The 27,985-nt window shown below is 39.8% G+C and overlaps 1 protein-coding gene across 20 annotated transcripts in view; it reads right to left on the reverse strand.

The window, feature by feature from the left end:
* Positions 1-26,976, reverse strand: part of RGS22 (regulator of G protein signaling 22) — a 131,911-nt gene extending 104,935 nt beyond the window's left edge. For 3 of the 20 annotated variants that reach the window (XM_077846761.1, XM_077846760.1, XM_077846762.1), the window contains exons 1-3: positions 26,481-26,972; positions 22,890-22,918; positions 7,611-7,673 (exon numbers count right to left, since the gene is read on the reverse strand). In XM_077846761.1, the coding sequence (XP_077702887.1) occupies positions 7,611-7,673; positions 22,890-22,918; positions 26,481-26,682 (294 nt within the window). In that variant the 5' untranslated portion in view covers positions 26,683-26,972. Of the gene's footprint in view, positions 1-7,069; positions 7,160-7,610; positions 7,674-10,802; positions 10,821-22,889; positions 22,919-23,423; positions 23,570-24,433; positions 24,459-26,480 lie in introns of those variants that run through there. The other 17 variants (XM_077846759.1, XM_077846757.1, XM_077846752.1 and 14 more) reach the window with 12 other exon arrangements.
* Between the last annotated feature and the right edge of the window lie 1,009 nt (positions 26,977-27,985).

Genomic DNA, 27,985 nt, shown 5'->3' on the forward strand with positions numbered 1-27,985 from the left:
TGCATAACTCTCAACTTATTCTCTTGAATTCTGGTTCTCTGAGTGTGATGCCTGGACCAGGAACATCAGCATCCTCTGGGACCCTGCTAGAAATGCAGATTCTCAGGCCCATCCCTCTATCTAATCAAAAACTCTGAGAGTGGGGCCCAGCATTCTGTGTTAACAAGCCCTCAGGTGATTTTTTTTTTTTTAACCCTCAGGTGATTCTAATGCATGTTCAAGTTTGAGAATCATTGCCTTAGGATGATGGGGAGCCAGGTTAAGACAAATTTCAAGGCCCACCTCTGTCCACTACTTCATGTAGACTTACCTGTGTATTCATGTAAGTGGAGGGGCTGGCCATCTATGTTCTGTACACAGAAGAACGAACCCTGGTCTTTATTATGCAAAGTCCTGTTGTCTGCTTAAAAATTTTTTTTCTCTCATGCAACAAGCTCTTTGTTTTCACTATTTCTCAGCCTATCCACAAAACTCCTACAGTTAGTTTAGCATGTGACAATAAAACACATGTAAGGTGGGGGAGACAGAAATGAATGATGTAGAAAGTCAGTCGTTCTCCCCAAAAAGCTGACTCAGCTGATTTAGAGAATGCTCAGCTTTTAAATCATATGACAGGAAAAATCTTCAGTTTGAGCCTCAAACCCAATTCTCCACAAGCTGTTGCAGACTGCTCTTTCCCTTACTTAATTTTCTTATTTCAAAGGTATCATTTTCCCAATGTTCTAAAATGAATTGACCTGAAGGTGATGAAAGCTAACTATGTAGTACCAGTCATCCATGTGTGAAAAATATTTTCACAGAAAAAGCAAGTGCATGAAAGTATTTTTACCACAATAAATTGCTGGTTCCACATTTCTCTGAGAAGAAGAGGGGGAAAAAAAAACCTGTGAATAATTAGTGATGTGCTTAAACTGCCAGCAGAGCACCACTGAAACTTACCGGGTGCCAAATTATTTAGCTGAACACTATTTAAATTAAAAACTAATGACTAGGTTAATTTAATACATGTTCATCTCTGCTCCAACTCTGTCTCTACTAATTGAGCTCCAAAGCTGTATTTTAAACATGCATCCTAGTCGGCGAATGAAAAACATGTGACTACTTGACTATAACAAGTCAGTTACCAATGTCTTCTGTCGATCTAAGCTTTATTGTCATTTTATTTTTTTTTAAAGATTTTATTTATTTATTCATGAGAGACACACACACACACACACACAGAGGCAGAGACATAGGCAAAGGAAGAAGCAGGATCCATGCAAGGAGCCCAACGTGGGACTCGATCCCAGGTCTCCAGGGTCAGGCGCCGGACCAAAGGTGGCGCTAAACCGCTGAGCCACCTGGGCCACCCTTTATTGTCATTTTAGATGTTTAACTATAAACTATTTACTGGACATATTTACCAATGGTATGAAAGGAATAGTGTGCTACATAAAATGCATAGAAAATATCCTAAGTTAATAAAATGAGTTAACTAGATAATCTGAGTGCTTTACGTTAGAGCTACAAGGCTTGTCAAAACATCCAAAGGAGGGCAGCCCCGGTGGCTCAGCGGTTTGGTGCCGCCTTCGGCCCAGGGCGTGATCCTGGAAACCTGGGATTGAGTCCCACATTGGGCTCCCTGCATGGAGCCTGCTTCTCCCTCTGCCTGTGTCTCTGTCTCTCTCTCTCTCTCTCTCTGTCTCTCCTGAATGGATGAATAAAATCTTAAAAAAAAAAAAAAAACACCCAAAGGCATAAACACTGTACTAAGCAGTACTACCTAGACTCCATCAACACCCTTAAATATTAATCTCCGAGTATTTAAATTTTGGCAGTGGAAGCCCCAAGCCCTTCATCCCCCTTCATGCCACAGATTCCCTAAATCTCTACTCTCTTTCTTTCTCTCTCTTTCCCTTTACCCAACAATCCATCCAACATATAAATCTTTCATAAAGCTGCAAGAAATTATAATAGTTTACAGATTAAAGAAAAAAGTGTGGAGAATCAGTCCCAAAAAAGAAGTTATGGTAAAATTCCAAAAGCACATAGCTAAGCATGGTCTGGCAAACACATGACATACCTATCCTTGCAAGGAGGGTATAGAACAGGCCACCCTTCAGCTTCTGCAAACCATAAATGTCACAAACATTCTAAACCACCCACAGAGGACCAACCTAAATCTGTATGTGGGCTCATCTACCCAATCCCACAACAGTCACTGAGCATAAAACACACAAAACAAAACCAAAAGGAAAAAAAAAAAAAGGTTTCACACTATAGCACAGAAGAAAACTTAATAAGCAAACACCCATAAAGAGTTGACAGCAAAACAAAACAAAACAAAAAAACTCTCTCAGACACCAAATGAAAACAATATCTGAATATGAACCTGGCACCAGAATAAACAGAATGAAGTTATGAAAGCTAGGATTTGGAAAGTGCCATAATCATTTATAAAAGCAGCAACTGTCCTGGATTCCCCTCATCAAAATAACATGGAGGCTGGCTACCAGCCATCAATTTCTGGATCTTACAGTGTAACCCACGGGTATAATGGGGTAATGGAAAGAAGGAGGTGGGGGGAGCCAGAAAGCCTGATTCCTAGAACCACTGCTGCCACAATCCAGGTCTGCCACCATGTCACTACAGATGTGTAAGAAGATGGACAAGTCTCAAAAATCTAGATAACTGAAGGACTTTTAGATTGAGAATATTATCATCTGTATTGACATCTTTCTATCTCAGGCCTATATTATTGGGGCTTTGGGATGGAGGTGGAGATGGTAGAGGAGGGGAGGCAGAAGATTAGAAGGTTTATTTATTTCAAAAAAAAATCTTTAAGATTTTTTTTGAAGGTTTGCAAATAAAAAACAGAATCATCCTCAAGAAGCTTTGGGAGATACAGGAGAAAGGGACCTATCCTTGGCCCCAGGAAATTTACAATGAAGCTCCTGAGATAAAAATAAATAGAGATTACAAATCAAATTTTCTTTCACTGGAAAAATCTAATTTCCTACCTGATACATATATCCCCATAAAACAATCTATCTGAATACCTTCAATGACAGAAAGTTGACTCCTGTGACCAATGCTAGCCCTATTGTTCTGTTCTACTGCTAGGAAGCAAACTTCAAACCATCTTTCTTCTAGGAAAAAATATCCTCATAAACGCTGGCCCTGGTTCTGCCTTTAGCTTCATGGAACAAGTTAACTCCTCTTCCTCAAACAGACCTTGAAATATTTGGAAAAAGAAAAAAAAATTGGAAAAAGCTGATCCATTTCAACACTTCTACCCATTCCCCAACCCAGGTTCAACATCCACACTTCTTTCAACCCTTCCTCATCTGACGTGGTTTCAAGAGTGTTCATTGGTTCAGTCTCCCCAAGCCTGGTTTGGCAGAGCAACTCTTAACCCATGGCACCAAGAATGGAACACAATATTCCAAATGTGGTCTGACAACTCAATATGATTCAAAAAAACATTTATTGGGTGCCTTTTATGCTCCAGACTAATATTTTTCTTGATTTTAACTATACTTCTGTTAATGCACCTTAAAGACACATTAGGTTTGTTTTAGACCATTTCAGATTACCACAAGAAAAACAAGACCAGATTCTGTTATTGAAACTCTCAGTTCATCCCACTGCTGTCAGTTCTATAGTCAGTACAATGTAGTAGAAGTTTTTAAGCCATATGGACCTGGGTGGACCCTGTCATCTATTAGCTGAGTGACTTTAAGCTGGAAAAACACTAGTTCACTTGCAACATTTCATCCAAGACCCTGATAAAAATAATCTGAAAAGTCAACACCAATGACAAATTTGTGTGGTGCAGAAGATTATTCTCTAGACTGATGATGATCCATCAGTCTCATTATGGAGTGAATGCCTCTCATGTTTCAGGAATGGAAGATGAGATGGTCTAGCTAGTCAAGGGAAAAAAGAAAGAGAAAGAACACTACTTCTGTGCCAGGCACTTAATATACATTACCTTGTTTCACTACAACCTTATAAGATAGGCACATTGTTTTCACAGGGAAGGAAAGCAAGGAATTAAGTAATTAAATAATGTGTCTAAGATCACATGGGTAGTAAGCTGAGAAGCTAGACTCAAACAGTTCTGCCTCACTCCCATTCCTAACCATTACACTGCAGGATGAGCACAGGAAGAACAGGTGTGGGGGGGGAGGGGTGGCCCAAGACAGGAAAGATCCCACACGGTGACATAAGCAGTATGGAGCTACAGGTAAAACCAGGAAGGTTAGATAGAGGTCAAATTGCAAAAATCTTAAACTCCATGCCAGGAATGTGGATTTGATTCGTTAGGCTATTAAGAGTCAACCCCTACTGGCTATAGTTAGAGAATCCGTTCAAATATTTGAAAACGCATTTCACAGATAACGATAAGGGGTTTGGAGACAAATAAATGAGCCTAAGTGGAGCATGTATTATTTTAGCTAGAGATGGGAGGGAAGATTTCCTGGACAGAAGTGACTTAAATCAGGGAAAAGGTGATAACGAGTATCTCAGGGAAGAACACCCCAGCCTGGAGGGGCCTCTGAGTATGCTTGGCATATTTCATGGTTGAGAAATACGAACAGGGACAGTTAGGCTGGGAAAGAACTAATGAGGGGAAGAGGCATAGGAAATAAAGACCAAGAGGTGGCAAGAACCAGATCACATATACTACTTTATTTGTAGTGTAGTGAGAAGCCACTTTTGAGTGTTTTGAATAGGAAGTAACAGGGTTCCATTTATTTGTATTATTATTGTGGCTGTTATTATTATCATTATGCTTTCCTGAAACCAAAATATGTTAAATTTATGCAATTCCCCTAAAATGCCTGTCGAAAGCACTCCAAAAAAGAGAGATCACACTTATTCTCAGCAAACTCATGCTGACTTCTACTTCTTAGTTAAGTGCCCATAAACCAAACATTACTAATCTGTTCTAGAATCTTGCCCAGAACTTGGTTTGAGAATCCATCATTCTTTCTTCTCTCTGTCCCCAAATTCTTTATTGGAAACCTATAACCATATTTCCCCTTCTCCTATCTTGTGGCATGAAGCATGGGTAATTAATAGGTAGATTGCATGGTACCATATGCAGATGCAATGGAATGAAAGAGAGAGAATGAGGAGAGAGAGAGAAAATGTAAAAGTGGAAGGATTTGGAGAAACAGAAAATAGGGCAAGAGCGACCCAGGTGGGCTGCATGGGACATACTGAAAGGGTGAAACTACAGAGGTCTGCTGGGTGGGATGAACACATGACTGCAGAGGCACTCTGCCATTTCACCTAAACACTGAAAGGAATCACACAAAAACGATAATGTTGATCCTCACTGGATGGCTGGACTGTTGCTGAATTTTTCTTACATTTAAGGTAAATTTTATCTAGTATTGTTATGTCACTTCCCTAATTTAAAATAGATTTTTTTTAAAAAGAAAGTTAGGTAGGGGAATTTATGTCTTGGAACAAGTAAAAGGGTAATCACAAATCTTGAGTTAATGAAATATAAATCTTAAGAAGCTGAAATCAGATCCAATGCAAAGATTTTTCCCTTTAAAATGTCACAAAAATTGGAGGAAGAATGGAGAATGCAGAGCCGAGAGGAAAGACTGCACAATCTGGAAGAGCAAAATTCTGACAGTTTCATGATGCTGCCGGGGTTTTCCCAATATACAACTGGATGGTGAAAGTTGAAAAATCAGACAAACAAGAACCCATCAGGTATCCTATAATATCACCCAGGACTGTTGCTGGAAAAGAAGAGGTGTGTTTCATGTCTCAACCTAACCCCCATAATGGCTCCAGAGGCCTAGGTGGGCCAAAAGGAAGAGAGAAAACAAATTCTCTTGGAAAAAAGAAAACAAGGGACGCCCGGGTGGCTCAGTGGCTGAGAGCCTCCCTTTGGCTCAGGGTGTGATCCTGGAGTCCCAGGATTAAGTCCCACATCAGGGTCCCTGCATGGAGCCTGCTTCTCCCTCTGCCTGTGTCTCTGCCTCTCTCATGAATAAATAAATAAAAAAAATCTTAAAAACAAAAGAAAAGAAAAAGGAAAATAAGATGAAACAACAAACACGTGTACATAGATACGTACATATATACAAAAACTAATCCAGGCAAGGAAAGGCCTCTAGTACTTTCCCTTCAAAAGACATTTTGAGTGGCTAGGCTTTAGAGGCTATCATGGCCCACTCCCTTTAAAATTACTTGTAGGGTGCCTAACTGGCTTAGTCGGTTGAACATCCAACTCCTGATTTCAGCTCAGGTATAGTCTCTGGGTCCTGGGATCAAGCCCAGGCTCTCTGCTCAGCCAGGAGTACACTTGTCTCTCTCTCTCTCTCTCTCTCTCTCTGCCCTTCCCCCTGCTCCCATGCTCTCTCTCTTTCTCAAATAAATGAATAAATCTTTAAAAACAAAGTAAAAATAAAAACAAAACAAAACAAAATAACTTGTGACTTATTTATATTCCAAAATTTCCCTGGTAAATATGTTAACGAAAAGTGTTTTTGCGGGGGTGGAGGGGGTTGCCTAGTGGCTCACTTGGTCAAGCATCTTCAGCTCAGGTCATGACCTCAGGGTCCTGGGTTTGAGCCCTGTCAGGCTCCCCACTCAGTGGGGAGTCTTCTCCCTCACTCTCTGCCCACCCCCATATACTCTCTCTCGAATAAATAAATAAAATTTTAAAAAAAGTTTTTTGCATTTTCATAACCAATAATGAAAACCTTTTCTTTTAAAAAAATTTTTTTTAAATTTTTATTTATTTATGAATGTCACACAGAGAGAGAGAGGCAGAGACACAGGCAGAGGGAGAAGCAGGTTCCATGCACTGGGAGCCCGACGTGGGATTCGATCCTGGGTCTCCAGGATCGCGCCCTGGGCCAAAGGTAGGCGCCAAACCGCTGCACCACCCAGGGATCCCTGAAAACCTTTTCTTATCTTTTATCTGACATTCCTGATTAACTTGATTTACTAAGCAGTGTGTTTTTATGCACTCCCATTTCACTTTTCCCACCATCCCCCAATACTAGTCTATCAGGCACCACTCTCTAAGACTAAAAATCTATTATCTGGCACCCACCTATGTCTTCTTTACTGTTGATATAAAATTCTAGTTGACTTAAACACAAATTCCACATTAATATCTCTCCAAGGGGACGCCAATAATTGCCTGGAAGCAAGAAATACAGTTTCTTAATTTTTCTTTTGATATTTTGTCCTTATCACCTCTGTTCAAAGCCTGAAATGATGCCAAATACAACAGCATCAGATTTTGTATGGAACACTTTTTTTCCTAGTTTATCCACATTCATTTTTTATTATTATTTATTTAATTTTTGTACAGAAGACTTTTAATGGTTAGAGAAATTCCAGCTTTCTCTTTCATTCATTCACTCATTCATTTTTATTGTGGTACAACTGACTCAGTTTTCTTCAATAATTCCTAAATATGATGCAAACCCAAATGATTAACTCCATAAAAAGACATAAACTTTACCTAAATGCTTTAATTCATAGTTTTAAAAAATATTATTCCTGATATATTTGTACTACAAGATAACCCACTGATTATAACATTTTGCTTTGATAATAAAGTCCATAGAACATAACAATACACTTACTGGAAGGCTTAGGAATTCATTAAAGTAGTCCACAAGGAAATCATCTGTTGCCAAAGAATCTTCCTGCAAAAATATAAAACACGATATCATGCTTATACTAAAATGTTTTATAACATGCCAATATTATTCTCTAATTCTTTATATCAAGAGATTATAAGGTAGATTTTCAGATCTTTTTCAGTCTATCAACAGCAAATCCTCACTATAAACAGAATACAGTGCTACACTCTCTGGAAGGAAGAAATAAGAAAATAGAATGGAGTATACTCATAAAAGATTTTGCTAATATGCCGAAAACAAAACACAGAGAAAATATAGCACGACACTTAAATGGAATGAAGTACACAAAACACTGCACAAGGGAAATTTCCCACAGACTTATCTTTATACATTTGTGTATATATATTATTCACATTTATATTATATATATTTCATAAAAATAATGCCAGAATCAATAAAGACAGAAGTTTGAAGTTAAAATGAAATTCAGAATGTAAATTTCTTCAATTGCTAGTGGAAGTGATAAACTGAGGAAAGAAAATATTCTACTGTTTCCTCCCAGAATGAGATAGCTTTAGGAATTTGAGTTGCTTCACTTTTGCATGAAGAAACTTTGATAATGTATTTATTCTAAGCACAAAGATTGTATATATTTTTTCTGTAACTATCTCACCCACCAACATAGTCGCTTTTAAAATTGGCAAAATTGGAAAGCCACTGCCAGGAACAAATTCTCTCTTCCAAATAAAACACCTTATTTTATTAGCAATTGTTTCCATTGTGTCAAAAGAACATCATGGCATACTGTTATATAGAACATGTGTTTATTTTGTTATTCATAATTATACTTCCACTTTGCAAACCTAACATGAAAGTTGACAATATGTCACAATGCTATTATTTCCATATGGCTGATTATTTTCTTCTTATATGGCCAATTTAAAAAATTTGTTGAAGTAGAATGTTGCAGTATAAGGAAAATACTGTAGCATATTAACTTGGAAAATAGATTTTTTTCCCAGAGTAATTTAAGTATTTGTAGTACAACTGGAATAGAGCTATAAATAACCACATAGGGGGCAGCTGGGTGGCTCAGTGGCTGAGTATCTGTCTGTGGCTCAGGGTGTGATCCCGAGTTCCAGGATCGAGTCCCACATTAGGCTCCCTGCATGAAGCCTGCTTCTCTCTCTGCCTGTGTCTCTGCCTCTCTCATGAATAAATAAATAAAATCTTTCTAAATAAATAAATAGCCACCCACATAGGATTTATATCAAGGAATTTACTAAAAATCTGTGAGCTTTCAAAAAATAAATTAAGGATTCAGTTTACTAAAAAAATCTCAACTGATTAAAACAACAACAAACAACTTAGGATCTCATAAATCTTCTACATTCAAAGCAGTGCCTCAATAATATATTCTCAAAGTTCTGACTCACAAAGATCCAGTAAAGCAGAACAAGGCAGATAACATTTGGTGGAGGCTGTATACAACTAAAAGGCTTCCAAATTTTACCTTTCAAAATTACTTTACTTTTCTGGACTTTATTTGGTGAACTACCTATTTTCTGCTAACTCTTAAAAGAAATCAACTGGGGGATCCCTGGGTGGCGCAGCGGTTTGACGCCTGCCTTTGGCCCAGGGCGCGATCCTGGAGACCCGGGATCGAATCCCACATCGGGCTCCTGGTGCATGGAGCCTGCTTCTCCCTCTGCCTGTGTCTCTGTGCCTCTCTCTCTCTGTGACTATCATAAATAAATTTAAAAAACAATTAAAAAAAAAAAAAAAAAAAAAGAAATCAACTGAACTTAATAAATATTTTTAGGATCTCCCAGATGGAAGGCACTGTGCTACAAGAAGGGTGGCCAAACTGCACTTCTGGGCTCATGATCAAAAATCCTCAGATGGGAAGCATGAGTATTTTTAATTAATAACAGTAGTGGAGTACAGTCCCTTGTTAATTTTTCTAAAATAGCATTGTACTTTTAAATTTCACCTATAAAGCACAAGGTATACTTCACAGAATCAAGTGAACCTAAATATTGCCTAGAATATGGCCAGCCACACATAGCCAGAAACTTCTAGATAATCCTTGGATTCATATTTTCATTTCCTGATGCCTCACCCTTCTCAGAGACTCTAACTCAATGATTTCTAAACTATGTGATGAAGTAAGTCTTTTGTTTTTTTCCCTAATCCTTAAGTTTCAAACGAATAACTTATAAAATGCAAGACAAATGAACTAGGAAACAAAAGATATATACATAAGACAAAAGACCAATTGCTTATTATTAAATTCAATAGATACAAACATACTGTCACCATATCATATAGTTTCTGAATGTTTTCTTTCCATTTCTGAACTCATCTCAACAAGGAGGGTGTTGGGGCAGTGCTCCTTAATATGAGGTCTGGTCCCCAAACCTTCATATTAAGGAGCACTGCCTCAACACCTTGGTTGAGTGGTTTGCTCTCAGCAACCTCAGGTCCCCCCGAAACCCAGCCACACTGTAGGGCATTTCCTTGGTTTACATTCACAAGCACAGAAACTCAAAGTGTTCAAAAACATCAAAATCTGTATTTCTTTTCTGAAGTTGAGTCGTACTTTCTCCCCATATGAAATATCAGCACTTGTGCTACTATTAGGGGGAGTTCTACAAGAGAGGCAAGCATGGTCTCTGAGTGCAATGTGCTCCATCCTCCTGTTGTTGCACTTTCACAGGAAGACCTGCATTTCTCTAAATAAATGAGCACATCTTCCTACTAAAGTTTCTAGTCCAATGAGTTCAGATATTTTGTCATAATGAGAATCTTTATTCAATGCTTCACTTATTACTTATTTATCCTTATTTATTAAGGATCTTAATAAACCCTTTATTCTCAAAACTCTTTATTTAAAAAAAAATTTAAGGCCTTGATCTGAAGCAGCAGCCTAGTTACTCTCAGTAAAGCCTCCACAATCTAGTCACATGGCTGTATTAAAATGAACAAAGTCACCATATTTGAGATTAATATGTTCTGAATAACCAATAAACTGGTAACCGTTATTAATGGTACAATCAAGAAGAACACTGAATTACAATCAATTCCTCCATTACATCATTCCATGAACCTGACTGCAAAATTAGCAACACAGATTCTCTGCAGAATGATGCAATGGAAGGCAGGAACATTTTTTCAGAACTGAATACACACTTGAAACCTGTTTTTTTCATGTACTACAGGTGTGCCATCTGTGAAAGTGAAGTCAGCTTTTCCGTTTTTAGTCCAAACTTCTCAAGTTTCTTCCTGAAAGAGGGTTAAGCAAAATAGTTTATATATGCTAGCTAATTATGGTGGGCAAAAAGCTTTTTTTTGCTTAAAAATTTATTTTGCTGCACCCTCAAATCAGAAGAACTACAATTAGTTCACCCCTCTAAAAGAGGAAGATATACAAAGAAGACCTTATAAACAAGGAGGATGAAATAAGATAAACACAGACATAAACCACAGTCCACAAAAGAACATGATACATACCAAAAGAAAATTACAATATTAAATGTTTCCTCTCAAAGGAAGGAGACATATTATCTGGTAGAAGGAATCAAAAGAGAGAAAATGGCATTTGAAATAAAGTCAAATTCTATAATCAGAAATACATATATGAGAGGCAATAATGCAGAGTACAGAGAAATATGCATGAGCAAGGAAGGTGGAAAGCAAAACATAGTAAAGGTTAGCTAATGGGAGAAGTAGAAAAATAATCCAAGTTTCAAACTTCCTTGCAAGCCATTTAGACATTAAACCAAAGCCATTCATCTAATTTCCAATGTGGAATCCTATACTGATACACTTTAGATTAGGAATACTCTTATCAATTGGTGGATAAAATAGACCAGATTTCCAAAATCACACCTACCAGGATGCACTTATTTTTTGCTGCTTCTTCCTAAAGTACACATAGTCTTTTTTTTTTTTTTTCCTCTTTTCTAAATAAGCCAGTAACTAGACCATAGCTTCCCTGTAGGATGTGATGACACTGTGCTATACAGACAACGGAATTTAGTGGGTCAAGTCAAAGTGGACCTCTTCAGCCTTTAAGGCAACCAGGCGCAGCCAGGGATGGCTGGAGCACCCAGGATCGTGACCTCTGGTTGTGAGCAACTTGTTTAGGACTCATGTCCATCTTCCTCCCCTGGAGAAGGTGATTGATGAGTTATATCCCACACCCACTGCTCCTCTGTAAGACACTGAGCATAGCCAAGGAGTTGCTCAAGCCCCTGGACATAGATTTATTAGCTATCTGCAGAGCATATCACTGTTCCATGAAACTGCCAGAAGAGTTTGTTTGAGATGTCCAAGAAAACAGTGCACCGCCAAAAGTGCTGACAGCTTCGAGGAAGGGGGGAAGGGAGATCCTGGAAGGCTACAGATGATGGCCCCAAATCTCTGCCTTCACATATATCAGATATTTCTTTCTATTGGTAATTCATGTATGCCTGTAGTGTTACCCAAGCTAGATACAAGATGATCACTCAAAAACTGTATGCATATACTGCAACATAGTTTCAGCATTATTTTGAAATATTTGAAATAAAACATTTTATTGATTTCTAAATCAATTTGTTTGTCCTAAGAAATTTTGACATTGTATTTGTCATGAGAAAAAGAACAATTAAATTTTAAATATCAACTCTTGCAATTTTGAATGGTTACCAAAAAATAGTCTAAAAATTTTTTTAACTCTTATTAGGTGATACGGGTTCTTACCAACAGAGACTATTCAAGAATTTTAAGAGATCATCATTAAAAAGTCTTGATTAGTAACTGCATACAGACATTTCAACCATAAAACTTGAAATTAAAAAGTTACCTATATCCAAAAAGGAAATTAAGAAAATTATTCCATTTACAAAGATATTTGCTGCAAAAAAAGTTAGAGAAGACATACATACATGGAAAGACATACCATGTTTATGAACTGGAAGACAATATTGTTAAGATGATAACACCACCCAAAACAATCTACAGATTTAATATAATCTCCACCAAAATCTCAATAACATTATTTTTTCAGAAATGGAAAAACTCATCGTAAAACTCATTTGGAATTTCAAGGAACCCCATATAGCCAAAATCATCTTGAAAGGACTCACATATCCTGATTTCAAAACTTACTACAAAACTATAGTAATCAAAATACTATGGCATAAAAAACAGACCTACAGACCACTGGAATAGAATCCAAAAGTAAACCCCTTCATACATGGTCAAATGATTTTCAACAAGGTTTCTAAGACCATTCAATGAGGAAAGGACACTACTTTTCAACAAACAGTGCTATAAAAACTTAATATCCACATGCAAAAGAATGAAGTTGGACCCTTACCTTATACCATACACAACAATGAACTCAAAATGAATAAAAGACCTAAACATAAGAGCTAAAATTATAAAATACTTACAAAAAAACATAAGATGAATCTTCATGACCCTGTTACCCGCCAATGGATTCTTAGATATAACACCAAAGCATGAGCAACAAAAGAAAAAATAAATTGATTTTATGAAAATTTTAAAATTTTGTTCATCAAAGACCTCTATTAAGAAAGTGAAAAGACAACCTACAGAATATGAGAAAAATTTGCAAATTATATATCTGATAAACAAGAAAAAGACAATCCAAATTTTTTAAATGGGCTAAGGTCCTGAATAGACATTTCTCCAAAAAAGATAGTCAACAAATCCAAGAAAAAATGCTCAACATCACGTGCAATAAGAGAAATGAAAATCAAAACCAAAACGAGATATTACTTCACGCCTACTACATTGGCTACAATCTTTTTTTACAATTTTTTTTTAAAGGAAAATAAGTATTGGTGAGGATGTGGAGAAATTGGAACCCTTGTACACTGCTGGTGGGAATGTGAGGTAGTGTAGCTGCTGTGGAACACAGAATGGCATTCCTCAAAAAACTAAATATATAATTACCATGTGACTCAGCAATTCCAGTTCTGAGTATTTGCCCAAAAGAATGAAAGCAGAGACTCAAACAAAATTTTATGCATCCATGTTCATAGCAGTGTTATTCATAACAGCCAAAAGGTAGAAACAACTCAAACATCCGTTGACATATGAAAGGATAAACAAGATATAGTACATGCATACATGGAATATTATTCAGCCTTAAAAGGAATGTAATTCTGATTTGTGCAACAACATGGATGATCCTCGAAAATTTTATGCTAAATAAAATAAGCCAGACACAAAAAGACAAATATTATAGGATTCCACTTATATGAGGTACCATGGAATAGTCAAACAACCTATAAAGACAGCAAGAAGAATAATGGTAACCAGAAGCCTGGGTGGAGTAATGGGAAGTTATTGTCTAATGAATACAGAGGGGCACCTTGGTGGCTCAGTGGGGCTAGTGTCTGACTCTTGATTTCGGCTCAGGTCATGATCTCAGGGTTGTGAGACTGAGCCCTGCATCATGGAGCCTGCTTGAAATTATTCTCTCTCCTTCTCTTCTGCCTTACCCCACCACCACACCCCTGTGTGTGCACGTGCACGCACTCTCTCTCCCTCTCTAAAAAAAAAAAAAAGACACTGAGAGAGAGAGAAAGGGAGAAATGTTTAGGGTTGATGTATCTTATGGATGCCTGCAACCTATCTTGGAACATATTTTAAAAGTGGATTGATGGATAGATGGCATGGTGGACAAGATAGAAACACATAAAAACAAATGCAGCATAATGTTAATAATTGTTAAATCTTGGCAGTGGGTATATAGGTGTTCACTATACAATTCTTTCCACTTTCTTGTATGTTTAAATTTCTTCGTCATATAATGGAGGGTAGATTTATGTACAAGAAAACAATATCCAAGTCTTATGGACAGCCTTCTTAGTCTCCTGTGTACTAAGTGACAGAACCCAAATCACTATTATCACCTCTAGAATAAGCCTCTGGACAGCTAATCATCTTCTGACCACTACCTTGGGATCTCATCCACTAAGCACCTCTGTTTCACCCTCCTGGGTCATAATATGCCAAAATTCATCTTCCCTTCCCCTCCTTAACCACACAACATTATGAATCAGTCTTTCTAACCACATCTCAATTAATACAAAGAGATCCGCCTGTCCCCCAATCCTTTCTATCACAAAAAGAGTTTATGATGAATGTAATTTGGCTACTGCCCAGCTGTCCAGCCCCAACTCAGCAATTTTTTTACAGTTCTGCACCTTTGCACATGCTAGTCACTCTACCTAGAAAGATTTTTTTCTTGCCTTATTCTCCTATCCTTTTTCTTCCCCCCAAAGTCTAGAGTAGTAGTCATCTCTGTTCCCCCATCACAATCTTTAACACTCTATACTGAAACTATCTGTTTACACATCTCAAGCACTGGATTGTGAACTTCTAGAAGAAAAAGACTTTTTTACTCACTTTTTAAATTTCCAATGCAGGGAATTCCTGGGTGGCACAGCGGTTTAGCACCTGCCTTCGGCCCAGGGCATGATCCTGGAGGCCAGAGATCAAGTCCTGCATCGGGTTCCCTGCATGGAGCCTGTTTTTCCCTCTGCCTGTGTCTCTGCCTCTCTCTCTCTCTCTCTCTCTCTCTCTGTGTGTGTGTCTTTCATGAATAAATAAATACAATCTTTAAAACAAATAAAAATAAAAAAGAAATTCCCAATGCATTTAGGGACACCTAAATGGTGGGTGGCTCAGCTGCTTGAGCAGCTGACTCTTTTTTTTTTTTTTTGAGCAGCTGACTCTTAATTTTGGTTATGGTCTTGAGGTTCTAGGATCGAGCCCCTAATCCTAGGATTGAGCCTCACATTGGGCTCCATGCTCAACAAGGAGTCTTCTTGAGATTCTCTCTCACTCTGCCCCTCTCTCTGCTCGCTGTCTCAAAATAAATAAATAAATCTATCTTTTAGATAATAAATAATTACAACATTTTTGTTGAATGAATGCTTGAATGATTACACCAAGGACATGAAAGCTGAAAAGACTGACAACCTAATAATGACTCTAATAAAACAATATTAATAAAATAAAAAATACTGCTAAAAGACGAAAAAGGTCAGAATAGGAGAACACAAGAGGAAACAAAGTGGCTTGTTGAAAGTGTGCCTTGATTACATCAAAAGATTTGGGAAAAAAAAAAAAAGATTTGGGGAATTTTAAGAGCTCATAGTGAATAGTGGTTCACAAAATTGTACTGTATTAATGAACATCATCTATGAACGAGGGAGACAGGAAGGGTCGTTCATGCAAGGAAGACCAGAAGTATAGACTCTTTTCATTCCCAAGAGTTATCATCACAAATTACAATCAGCACCTATTCAGCAATACTCTTCTATTTGATTACTAGTCTCACTCCTTCTACTAGAAGAAATTCTCAAAGACCTGGGGAAGGTTAAGGAAACTCTCAATTCCCTTTCACTCAATTTTATCTCTAATCATACCTACTTGGCTTTAGTCAGTTCATTCGGCCAAATACCCTAAGGTTTTCTCCCTGAACAAAGGTCTTTACAACCTGATATTCTAATTTAAAAGAAAGAGTGTATCTCACACTCTTTACCACCTATTCTTCCATCTTATACCCTGCACACAGGTAAACAGCTTCCCTAAATCCTAATGCACTTTTGATTCAAATCTCAAAATCCACACTTTTTTTTTTAAGATTTTATTTATTTATTCATAAGGGACACAGAGAGAGAGGCAGAGACACAGGCAGAGGGAGAAGCAGGCTCGACGCAGGGAGCCCGACGTGGGACTCGATCCCGGGTGTCCAGGATCAGGCCCTGGGCTGAAGATGGTGCTAAACCACTGAGCCACCGGGGCTGCCCTAAAATCCACACTTTAAATATAAACTGCATATCCTCTTCTTGTTTCACATGAAAGGTCATCTCTCCAATCAGAAACTATATCACTTTGACGAACAGTGACCAACAATGTGTGTCCCCAATAGTGCCTGATAAAGCGATACATCCAAGTAGTTGTTTAACAATATAGTTGTTTACTAACTTATTGATGGAACTTCTAATGCTGTTTCTGCAGTTCCAGAAAGCATCTGGGAATTTGATTCCAACCGGAGAAATGGACTCCACAGAGATGGAACCACCTAACACTTTCCAAAAGACCTCTAGGACCTGGGATCCCTGGGTGGCGCAGCGGTTTGGCGCCTGCCTTTGGCCCGGGGCGCGATCCTGGAGACCCAGGATCAAATCCCACGTCAGGCTCCCAGTGCATGGAGCCTGCTTCTCCCTCTGCCTATGTCTCTGCCTCTCTCTCTCTCTCTCTATCATAAATAAATAAAAATTAAAAAAAAAAGAACTTGAAAAACCGTAACTGATTATCAGACAATATCCTTTAAAAAAAAAAAAAAAAAAAAGACCTCTAGGACCTGTCGCAGTTTCCAAATGACTTGCTGGAAACACTTCTGGCACACCTTCCCAAGAAAGGGAATTGGGGGAAAAGAAGGAATGGTGCCTACTACAGGCTCCTGCCCGCCACCATTTCCATATAATGCTACCTCTGTGTTTATTATACTTCCATTCAGAGTATGAATTGGAACAAGCTAAGGATTAGCTAAAAATGAGTATCATTTTTAACAAGTAAAATACAGTAAATATGGCATGAAGCTACAGTCTCTGTTTTAATGGTAAAAATAAAGGGATCTGGGTTTTTTGGTTGTTTTTTGTTTTTTGTTTTTTTACTTTTTTCTGTTTTAGATGGCATCTACTTTTAAAGTTAATAAACCCAAGGTCTTCATATATCAGACAATCTTCCAAAAAAGAAATAATTGTACTACTAAATTTTTATTCTACAAAGATTATTTCTGAGGCTTGACACACCTTTCTGCATAGTTTCAAACATTTTTTAGGGGCACCTGGGTGACTCAGTTGGTTAAATGTTGACTCTTGGTTTTGGCTCAGGTCATGATCTTATGGCTTGTGGTACTGAGTCTCACACTGGGCTCCTTGATCAGTGGGCAGTCTGCTTGAAAGATTCTCTTCCTCTCCCTCTCCCCCCCAAAAGTAAATAAATAAATAAATCTTTTAAAAAACATTTTAGGGCAGCCCAGGTGGCTCAGTGGTTTAGCACCACCTTCAGCCCAGGGCCTGATCCTGGACACCCGGGTTCGAGTCCCACGTCGGGCTCCCTGCATGGAGCCTGCTTCTCCCTCTGCCTGTGTTGTGTCTCTGCCTCTCTCTCTCTCTGTGTGTGTGTGTGTGTGTCTCTTATGAATAAATAAGTAAAATCTTAGAAAAAAATTTTAAGGCACACAAAAAAATATGATTTAGATTTAAAAGTCAAGTAATTAAATCTTCATTATGATTTTCCATTTTAAAGTTAAAAATAATTCAACAATCACTCTCACTGTAAACTTTTCTCAGTGTGTACCTAATATATAATCAAATCCCAATGTAACATAAAGCAGTCTAAACTCTACTTTTCTTGCTGTGACAGATTTGTATTTTGGTTTTTATGGAATACAAAAATGAAAGGGGCTTCGATAGAAAGAAGTGATGAAAAGAAGCATTCACTTTATTACTTATATTATTTGAATTATTTATAAGAATACTCATACATGGCTTTTATAATTAAAAATATACCCCCAGAGGAACTAATGAGAAAATTGAATGCATACACATTTTTGTGTACATTTTTCCTCAGAGAGAATTATCAAAAACCAGTCAAATACAAAGTTAATGAAGACACTAAAGAAGAATGCCAGGAGAGAGGTGCTTAAGAAACAAAGAATATGTATCAAATGAAACTTTGCAAAAAAAGATAAGTGAAACAGCATAACATATAGAGAAGTTGATTCACTATGTTGTATACCTGAAATTAATGTAACATTGTGTGTCAATTCTAAATTTGTTAAAAATAAAACAAAAGACAAATGAAGCAAATCACACTAATTATTATATATGACAATATCCATCAGCCAAAATTTATTAATCATCTAATAGCACATTCTGGATGTTGTGCTACACACGACAGCAAATATTAAGATGTATTGAGACACAGTATCCCTATAGGGGATCCACAGTAATCCCTATAGGAATTCACAATTTTGTAAAGAAATTGCAAATTTTACACATAAAAAGTTAAAATATATACAAGGCCATGTGTCCCTGAAAACAAATGATTTATTCTAAAAGACTTATTCTCCCCTTTGAAGAAGATGATCTCACGTAAAAGTTAAAATATTTTACGGATATCCACAACCGCAATGTATTATTTATTTATTTGTATTTATTTATTTATTTATTTATTTATTTTTAGCACTGTACTTTTTAGATCACTGATAGAGAAAATACAATCTTAAAAACTTCCTGTGAATATAGGAGCACTTTATAGCAGTATATGACTCTGCTGGGAATAATGGGAAACCAAAATAGCACTATTTATAAGAGAAGTTTATTTCCCTTATATAATCAAAAGCAGTTCAGGACTAGCCTTGTGGCTTCCCAAACATCAGGAGCTCAGGCCCCTTTGACCCTGTGAGTCTGCCATCCTCCAGATGCCACTTCTACCTCACGATCCCATTGACTGCTTCAGCTCCAGCATCACATCCTCATTCCAGCCAGCAGGAAGGAGAAAACGGCATTTTCTCTCCCTTTGTGTGTTAGTCAGTTAGACCCAGGTTCTTATTGTGGCTGGACCACGTACTGGCTGTGTACATAGGAGTGGGTCGGTTATTTAATCTCTGTAGGGATGTCTGGGTGGCTCAGTGGTTGAGCCTCTGTCTTCAGCTCAGGGCATGATCCCCGAGTCCTGGGATCGAGTCCCACATCGGGCTCCCTGCATGGAGCCTGCTTCTCCCTCTGCCGATGTCTCTGCCTCTGTGTGTCTCTCATGAATAAATAAAATAAAATCTTTTTTTTTTTTTAATAATCTCTGTAAACATCAGCTTTCCAGAAGACAAGACACTTCTGCTTATATCCCATTGACCACAATTTGGTTACATGACCACATCTAGCTGCAAGGAAGGCTAGAAAATGTAGTATCCTCTGCAAAGCAATGTGTCTAGCACCTATTACAGAAAACGGGAGAATTGATCTGAGGGAACCAGAGAGCTCTGCCACATTGTTTTTCTGGGAATCTTAATGAGAAAAAGAGTAATTTTCATACTTTTGACAAACAGAGGTAAATATATGTGTGAGGCATGAATTATTTCATCTACTGATAATCAATCCATGGTGAGCACAGGAATTTGAGGAGCCGGTCACAAGCTGGTCTCTACTGCAAGCTGCACAGAGTCCAGAGGCAGCCCAGATGACATGAGGTTGATCAGCTCTCATTGAGGAGGGGAGTTGGGCCTGGAAGGGTGTGCAAGACTTGGAAGAGACACAGCTGGGGGCCAGGGACGCAACTGAGACAAGACTCCAGAGCAAAGGCAAGAAGGCAAGAGGAGCAGTTTGGCTGGAGCAGAAGGCATGTGGAAGTACTCTATAATCCCAAAACAGTAGGAACATTGTCTATCACATGGAAAGTATTGGGAGGTAAGGTTAAAAAATGCTAAAAAAAAAAAAAAAAAAAAAAGTTCTAGAAAGGATTTTGAATGCCGAAGGGAGGAGTCTGACATTCTGGCGCTGCCAGTTCTTCCATGTGTAGCCTCGGGCCAAGCTGGTTAACACTGTGGACTTCAACTTCCTCATCTGTGAACCATGGGTGATAATAACCACCTAATGGAGTTGTTTGGAGATTAAATACTAGCATGAAGTCAGCATTCAATAAGTAGCAGGATTGATTAGAAGAGTTGAGCAATCAAGTAATGTGGTAAGTTTTTTTTAAAGACTCCATAGCGATCTGACAGCCCGGGTAGGAGTGACAGGAGGAGGAAATTCTAAAAGTAGAGCAAAGCAATATCACCCAGTGCAGTCAATGCACAGGAGTTTGCACTTGAAGCATTAAGCCAAGAAAAATTGGAGTTGACAGAGTTGTAATACTGGAGGCAGTAATATTGGTTAAGACTACCGCCAATGTCCAAGCCCAGGGATGAGGGCCTAAAATAAAACAACAGCTGTGAGGATGGAGAAAAAAACGACCCAGCTATGAAAGGAACTTGGTAAAGGATTGCAGACAGGAGTTAAAGAAAGGGGAAGGAACGTTCTGGCTTGCATACCTGAATAGCCAGTGGCACCATTCACCAAAGCAAGAAGAAGAGGTAGAAAAACAGCACAGGACTGAGAGGAGCAGAGAGATATGCTCACTGATCACACTCTTGAAAAAACAGAGGGTGGAATGTGATTGTGGAGGTGATGCAGGGGCATCCAGATGATGAAGGTGCCCGATAACCCAACGAATACAGAGTTCTGGACTGGAGACATACAGATATATCCGGAAGCCCTACAAAATAAGCATAGCTTAAACTATGGAAGAATGAGCTCCCCCAGAGAGAGCCTGCGGATCAGAGTCCTGAAGAAGGTCAACACTATCCGAGGTAAAGAGAAGTTGGAACATGGGGACATAAACAGGAGAGATGGGAGAACCGGGAGATCCTGATACCGGAGGCACCAAGAGAAAGAGGAGTGGCTAACAGTCTTGGAGCTGTTACAGGTTCCCAGTCACAAAGACCTGAAGGGGTTAGCAGGCTACTCACAAGGCTAAGTGCAATGCTGCCAAGTGCTCCTCAGAGAGTTTATGCTGGAATTGTACAGGAAAGGTCGGCTCACCTGTACAATTCCAGCATAAACAGAAAGTACAGAAGTACAGAAAATGCTCACCTCCCTCGGGAATGAAGAACAGTTCCAGAAGCAATTTAAAGAAATCTGCCACTACCCAGGGTTACACCAAGGCAACAGGAAGATGGGTGGAGTTTCTGACAAGCTATTTATGCCTCTATCTTGATGTTTATCTGTCTGTCTCCTTCTCTCTCAGGAGTGGACCAAAGGTCTAAAAGGGTGAAAATGGAAGGTGCTTGCAGATGCAGCCTCTAGCCCTCTCCTATCACAGCCCCTCCCTGCTAGACTGTAAACTTTTTGAGTCTTATCTTCTACATCGCATCTCGTACTGCCTGTGGATAGAGAGGCACTCGTGTTTGTTGACTAAAAAAACCAAAAGCACATAGGATAATTGGCCAACAAGAGAAATAAGTGCTGGAAGACAGAGGCAAATAACATAAAGACATGGTAAAGGGAAGGTAAAACTCTTCTCTGGCCCCCAAGTCTTCCAGCTAGACTAAGAATTACATTGGCATGGGGCAGATTAACTGGAGATCAGATTTAATAGTGTACATATGGGGAATTCACAAGAACATGGAAATTCCATAAAAAGGCAAAATGAGGAATACATGTCATTCTGTACTGAGGAGAAGGAGTAGGGATCTAGGACTTCAAAGGGAAAGAGTGCAATTCACAAGAACATGAAAAAGAAAGAGTCAATGTTTGGTAAACTATTGGAAACAATGGGACATGGAGGATTGTGATCAAACAGGTCTTGCCAGGTCCCTCCCCGTCTATCATACCTAGTTCATATGATGTAGTTCCCTGTGGTGACGGCTCTCTACCTGGAGCAGGGCCTCTCCCTAAATTCTTTTTAGGCAGTCATGGGAGAGGTGAAGAGCTGTTCCTGAATCTGCTGGGTTTCAACTGCTTTTTAACTCAAAATAATCTTTATGCCAAAGAGCCCATCATGGGGCAGCCTGCCCTTGGACCCTAGTATGGTTAGAGCTCTTTGAATCAAACTCCGACCTTAGTAGGAAATAGGCTCTGCTACCTCCTAACTGGCTGTTTAACTTTGAGCAAGTTCCTTAAATATACAACAGGAATCAAAATAGAATCCATCCTAAAGATAGCACTCACCTAAATGATGAAGTACATACTGTATTTGGCAAAGTACTTATTACTACTCAACCCACCAGATGTGTGACCTGAAAACATTTAAGACATTTTGAAAGTAATTATAACTATAAATTGACCACTGGTTATCAACCAACGCCATCAGTATATACACACCCCGGAACTGCACAGCCATATCACAGTAAAACCAGGGAGATAAAACCTACCTCTCACATGGAGTCATTAAAGAGTTTAGAGAAATTAAATGAGGACATTTATGTAAAAGAGCTTTCACAGTAAATAGCATCCACCATAAAAATCAATTGGCCTCTTCTTAAAACTGGACCTGTTAAAGATTGTAAAAATGCCTTGTACTCAACACCACTGTTACCAAGCCAAAGCTCCCATCGTATTCATTTGGCAAAAAGGAGAAAACAAGATAGATAGCTTTTTTCTACAATCTATGATTTTAAAAAACAGCCCTCTAAATTGTACTTACAAATCCTTCTTCTGTAATATCTGGTGGCTCTGAAACAAGATAAAATATGACATTATCTCACTCAAATCTGATTTCCTTTTAAAGTAAATGAAATAATTTGAGACAGCACCTAGCCCTGCTTTACACATGGGCAAGCTCGCTAAAATTTTGGCCCTCTGTTCATTCTCTGCACATGGATTGAATTTTAAGTTGGAATTCAAGGTGGAAGTGGGGAGGAAAGGCCTCTGGAATCCAGCTTGGTCACTAATTCACTGTGACCCTGGAGTTAACCTTGTAGGCTTCCATTATTCCAGCTGCAAAACGGAGAATTAAGCAAGACAAAGTAAGACGGTGCCAACGAGGCAATGCAAACGCGGGTCGGGGGCGGGGGCCGGGGCCGGGGCGGGGGCCGGGGCGGGGGCCGGGGACCGAGGCGGTGAAATTCGCAGCACAGAGCTGCGCAAGCGCAGGGGAGGCCGGTCGTGGAGGGCGGGGGCGGGGGCGGGGGGGAGGTCGGGTCCCGGGCGGCCTCGCGGGCCCCGCCGCCGCACCTACCCGCCGCCAGCAGCTTCCCGGCCATGCCGCCGCCGCCGCCGCCCTCGCCCGGGAGCCGGAGCCCGAGCGCTCGCAGCCCCGCGGCCCCCGCCGCCGCCGCGTTGCTATGGAGCCGAGACAATGCGGGCCCCGCGCGCGCCGGAGGCCCGGGGCTGCCGCGCGGGGGGCGGGGGCGGGGGCGGGGGCGGGGCGCGGGCGCTGGGTCGCCGCCGCCGGTGCTCCTCCCTCCCTCCCTCCCGCCCGCCCGGCGCTGGGGCCGCTCCGGAGACAGGCCCCGCCTCGCCTCGAGGGGGCCTCGTGCCCGCGGCTGCCCGCGGCTCCGGGCCTGTTCCCGCCGCTCCAGACCCGGGCCGCACGGTCCAGGGCACCGGGAAAGCGCGGCCTGCGAGCGGGGGCGGGGAGTGGGCCCGACGGGCTGGCGGGCGGGGCGGGAGCACGGAATCCCCGGCCTCGCGAGTCTCGCCGATGCCGACCGCAGCCGGAGCTCGTCCTCGGCCCTAGGAAATGCCCGCATCAAAACTTAAAACATTCGCGTGCCTTAGGAGCCAGACCTGCCCCCACGGTTTTGCTTCGGTCGGCTACGACCGCTGCGTTTTCAACGTCTATCTAAGCCATAGAAATTACCCGAGGAGGAGGCTGTTGACGAAGAGAATGAATACATGGAGGATGTCCATAGGGTGTGTTCCAGGAAAAGTTAGGATTGAAGTAAAAAGTGAAATTAGAAAAAAAAAGAAAAAGAAAAATGGTACTTCCAATTAGGAGGGGGAAGGGATGGGGGAAGGTGATTTTTAGAAATGTCATAGTCACCCCAAATCTCCAGCCCAACCACATTTCCACCTCAGGCTCCCCCTGAGTCTAAGAACCCTAAATCCAATTGCTTGCTGTACCTACACTCTGGTGGCTCTTCCTTGGATGCTTCCAAATAAAAATATCCAAAAGGAAATCTACATTTTCCCCATTCCTTATCTCCAAATTTCATCTATCTACATAAATCCCATGTTAAGTGGTACCTTCATCCATTAGGTGACTCAAGCCAAAAAGGCTGTATTGAGACAAGCAATAGTTCTTGCCAATTCTACAGGAAGGTATTTCTGGAATCTGGAATCTTCTCCCCACTCCCATGAACTACCATACCATTGCCTTAGCACTGTCTCCCGTGTGGAATGTTGTAAAAGTTTCCTGACTTCTCCCTTTTCCACTCTTTGCTTCCACTGGAGTTTCCCTTAAATACACGTCCCATGCTGAAAGCAAAACTCTCTAAATACCAATATGACCTCCTTAAAACCTTTGGTGTCTCCACATTTGCTTTCTACACTGTGAGGGACATCCGAGGCCTGTCAGGGTCCTGCAGGTATGTGAATTTAAGCAAGCAAGGAGTCAGACAATGGGTGCTTCTAGAGCAAGGAACCATAATACCTGCCTAGTTATAGCTATTGCCTTTTCAATAGTACCTAGGCAAAGAGCAAAAATGAAACTGTAAGCCACTGTTTGACCAAACAAAATCAGAGGGCCAAATGAAGTCAAGGGTGAGTAGTGGAAGCAAATAGAAAGGCAAGAAAGGGAGGTGGGAGGCAAAAAATCACGGATTTTGTTGGCCCTTGCAAAGACCCAGCTTTCATTTTGAGTGAAATGCAAACCATAGACGTTTTGAGCAGAGAAGTATTATGATCATATTGTTATTTGAAAAAGATCACTCTGGGTGCTATCTACAGGACGTAGATGGCGCAAGTAGAAGCCGACAAGAGCTGATAGTGGCTCAGACCAGGGTGGTAGCAGTAACAGGTTTGAGAAGAACTCAGATTCTGCATATATTTTAAGGGTAGGACCAAGTGTATTTTCCTGATAAGTTGGTTGTGGGAATGAAACAAAAAGTAGCTGAGCATGAGCAACCAGAAGGATGGAGTTGCCATCATTGGAGATGGGGAAAGCTGTGAGTGGACCACGTTGTGGGGAGAGTTTAAGAAGTTTATGAGCCTTATAAGTGAAGATTCTGAATTTGCAATTGATATAGAATCCTGGAATTTAGGAAATGTAAATTTGAGAGCTGACATATAAATGGGCTTTTTAGGCATTCATTTGCTTGCATGGTTTCTGTTGCCAGGGAAGCCCTTCTGCCCTTTTTCAAGCAAAATTTTCTCATTCGTCAATACTCAGCTTGAGTGTCATCTTCTCTAGTGTACCTTCCTATTAATTCCTTTCACTGGCCTCTCCTATTGTTCCTGTATACTTGGTAAAAATTCTTATCTTAAAACCATATTAATATTAAAAATAACCTGTACAGAGAGGTATGCCCACTACCTTCAATGCTACCTAGCAGATAGTAAATTCCTGGGGATTGAAAGAGATCCGTCTTATTTACCTCCTACCCCCTACTGAGTGCATGCCACTCAGTGAATTTTTTTTTCCGAAAGATATTTTTTATTTTATTTTTTTAAATTTATTTTTTATTGGTGTTCAATTTACCAACATACAGAATAACCCCCAGTGCCCGTCACCCATTCACCCCCCCCCCGCCCCCGCCCTCCGCCCTCCTCCCCTTCTACCACCCCTAGTTCGTTTGCATGTTTTTTTAAATATCTTCTCTGCATTGCAATCATTCCCCACTGTGCCCTGTTCACAGAAAAGATTCGTTTATCCTTGTTTCAGATAACCACATCAATAAGAGGTCAATTGTTTTGTCATCAAGTGTGGCTAACACTTATTGAGTACTTAACTATGGGCCTCTAACAATACCCCTAAGAGATTGTTATTATTATTCCCAACAATCTAGGAAACTGAGACTTCCAGAGGTGAGATAATTTGCTCAAAGACAAACAGCTTCAAAGAGTTGAAGCCACAAGTTGATCCAGGTCTGATTCCAAAGCCTTTTGTGCTTTAACAACCATGCTATGTAAGCTTTCCCTCTAAAAATAATCTCATGAGATTTAAAAAACAACCCTAAAATCACAAAGACTGTAACTTGAACCCAAATTTGTAGGTTATAAGTTATTCAAATGTTTTGGCAATTTTATTTTTTGTAATAGCTTTATTGAAATGCAATTCATATATCATACCTACCTTTTTCCTCTGGGCCGCCAACATGCCATCCAGACTGAGGAAGACCCGGAAACTTCGGGGCCACGTGAGCCATGGCCACAGCAGCATCGGCAAACACCGGAAGCACCCAGGAGGCCGGGGTAATGCTGGTGGCATGCATCATCACAGGATCAACTTCGACAAATATCACCCAGGTTACTTTGGAAAAGTCGGTATGAGACATTACCACTTAAAGAGGAACCAGAGCTTCTGCCCAACTGTCAACCTTGATAAACTGTGGACCTTAGTCAGTGAGCAGACACGGGTAAATGCTGCCAAAAACAAGACTGGAGCTGCTCCTATTATCGATGTGGTGCGATCAGGCTACTACAAAGTTTTGGGAAAGGGAAAGCCCCCCAAACAGCCTGTCATCGTGAAGGCCAAATTCTTCAGTAAAAGAGCTAAGGAGAAGATAAAGGGTGTGGGGGGCGCCTGCCTTCTAGTAGCTTGAAGCCACATAGGGTGAGGTTCATTAAATGCTAACAAGTGCTTTTCTTAAAAAAAAAAAAAAAAAAAAGAATCACCTACCTAAAGTATAACTTCCATGATTTTTAATATATTCAAAGTTGTGCAACTATCACCAAAATCAATTTTAGAACATTTTTATTACCTCAGAAAACCCCATACCCTTTGTTCTCCCCTATTCATCTCTTGCCTGCTAACCTACATTTTGCCTCTATGAATTTTCCTATTCTGGACATTTCACATAACTGAAATCATACATTGGGCTTTCATGACTGGTTTCCTTCACTCAGCATAACGTTTCTAAGTTTCATCCATATTGTGGCATGAATCAGTACTGCATTCCTTCTTATTGCTGAATAATATTCCATTGTGTGGATATATCACAGTTTGTTCATCATTGGGTTGTTTGACTTTTTGGCTATTATGAATAAGGCTTCTATGAACATCCATGTACAAGTTTTTGTGTGGATATATGTCTTCATTTCTCTTGAATATATACCTAGGAGTGGAATTGCTGGATCAAAAGGTAATCCTATGTTCATTTGGCAACTCTCTGTAGCTTTTTGAGGAACTGTCACAGTGTTTTCTATATTGGCTGAACCATTTTACATTACTACCAGCAGTGGGTTAAGAGTTCTGGTTTCACCACATTCTTACTAACATTTGTTACTATCTAACTTTTTTATTATAGCCATCCCACTGGGTATGAAATAATTATCTCCTGGTGGGATTGATTCACATTTCCCTGATGACTAGATTTTATTTATTTTTAAAATATTCTGTCTCTTACCCCCAAACTAGCTAGTTTTTCCAGAAATGCCTTTTTTTTCTACAACTACTCTGCATCATTGTTGAAAACTAATGCTGTCCAGAACCAAAAGTTTATAAGGGGAGTTATATCTGCATAAATGGAATTAAGTTTCTTTGTTTACTCTGTTCAGGACATATTGTTAGCAAATTTGAAAGATATGTTTGAGATGACCTTACTTAAAAATAGACTTTGTAGTATAACTGTGGTTCAA

This window comes from Canis aureus, chromosome 14 (assembly GCF_053574225.1).
Source record: "Canis aureus isolate CA01 chromosome 14, VMU_Caureus_v.1.0, whole genome shotgun sequence".
Lineage (NCBI taxonomy): Eukaryota > Metazoa > Chordata > Mammalia > Carnivora > Canidae > Canis > Canis aureus.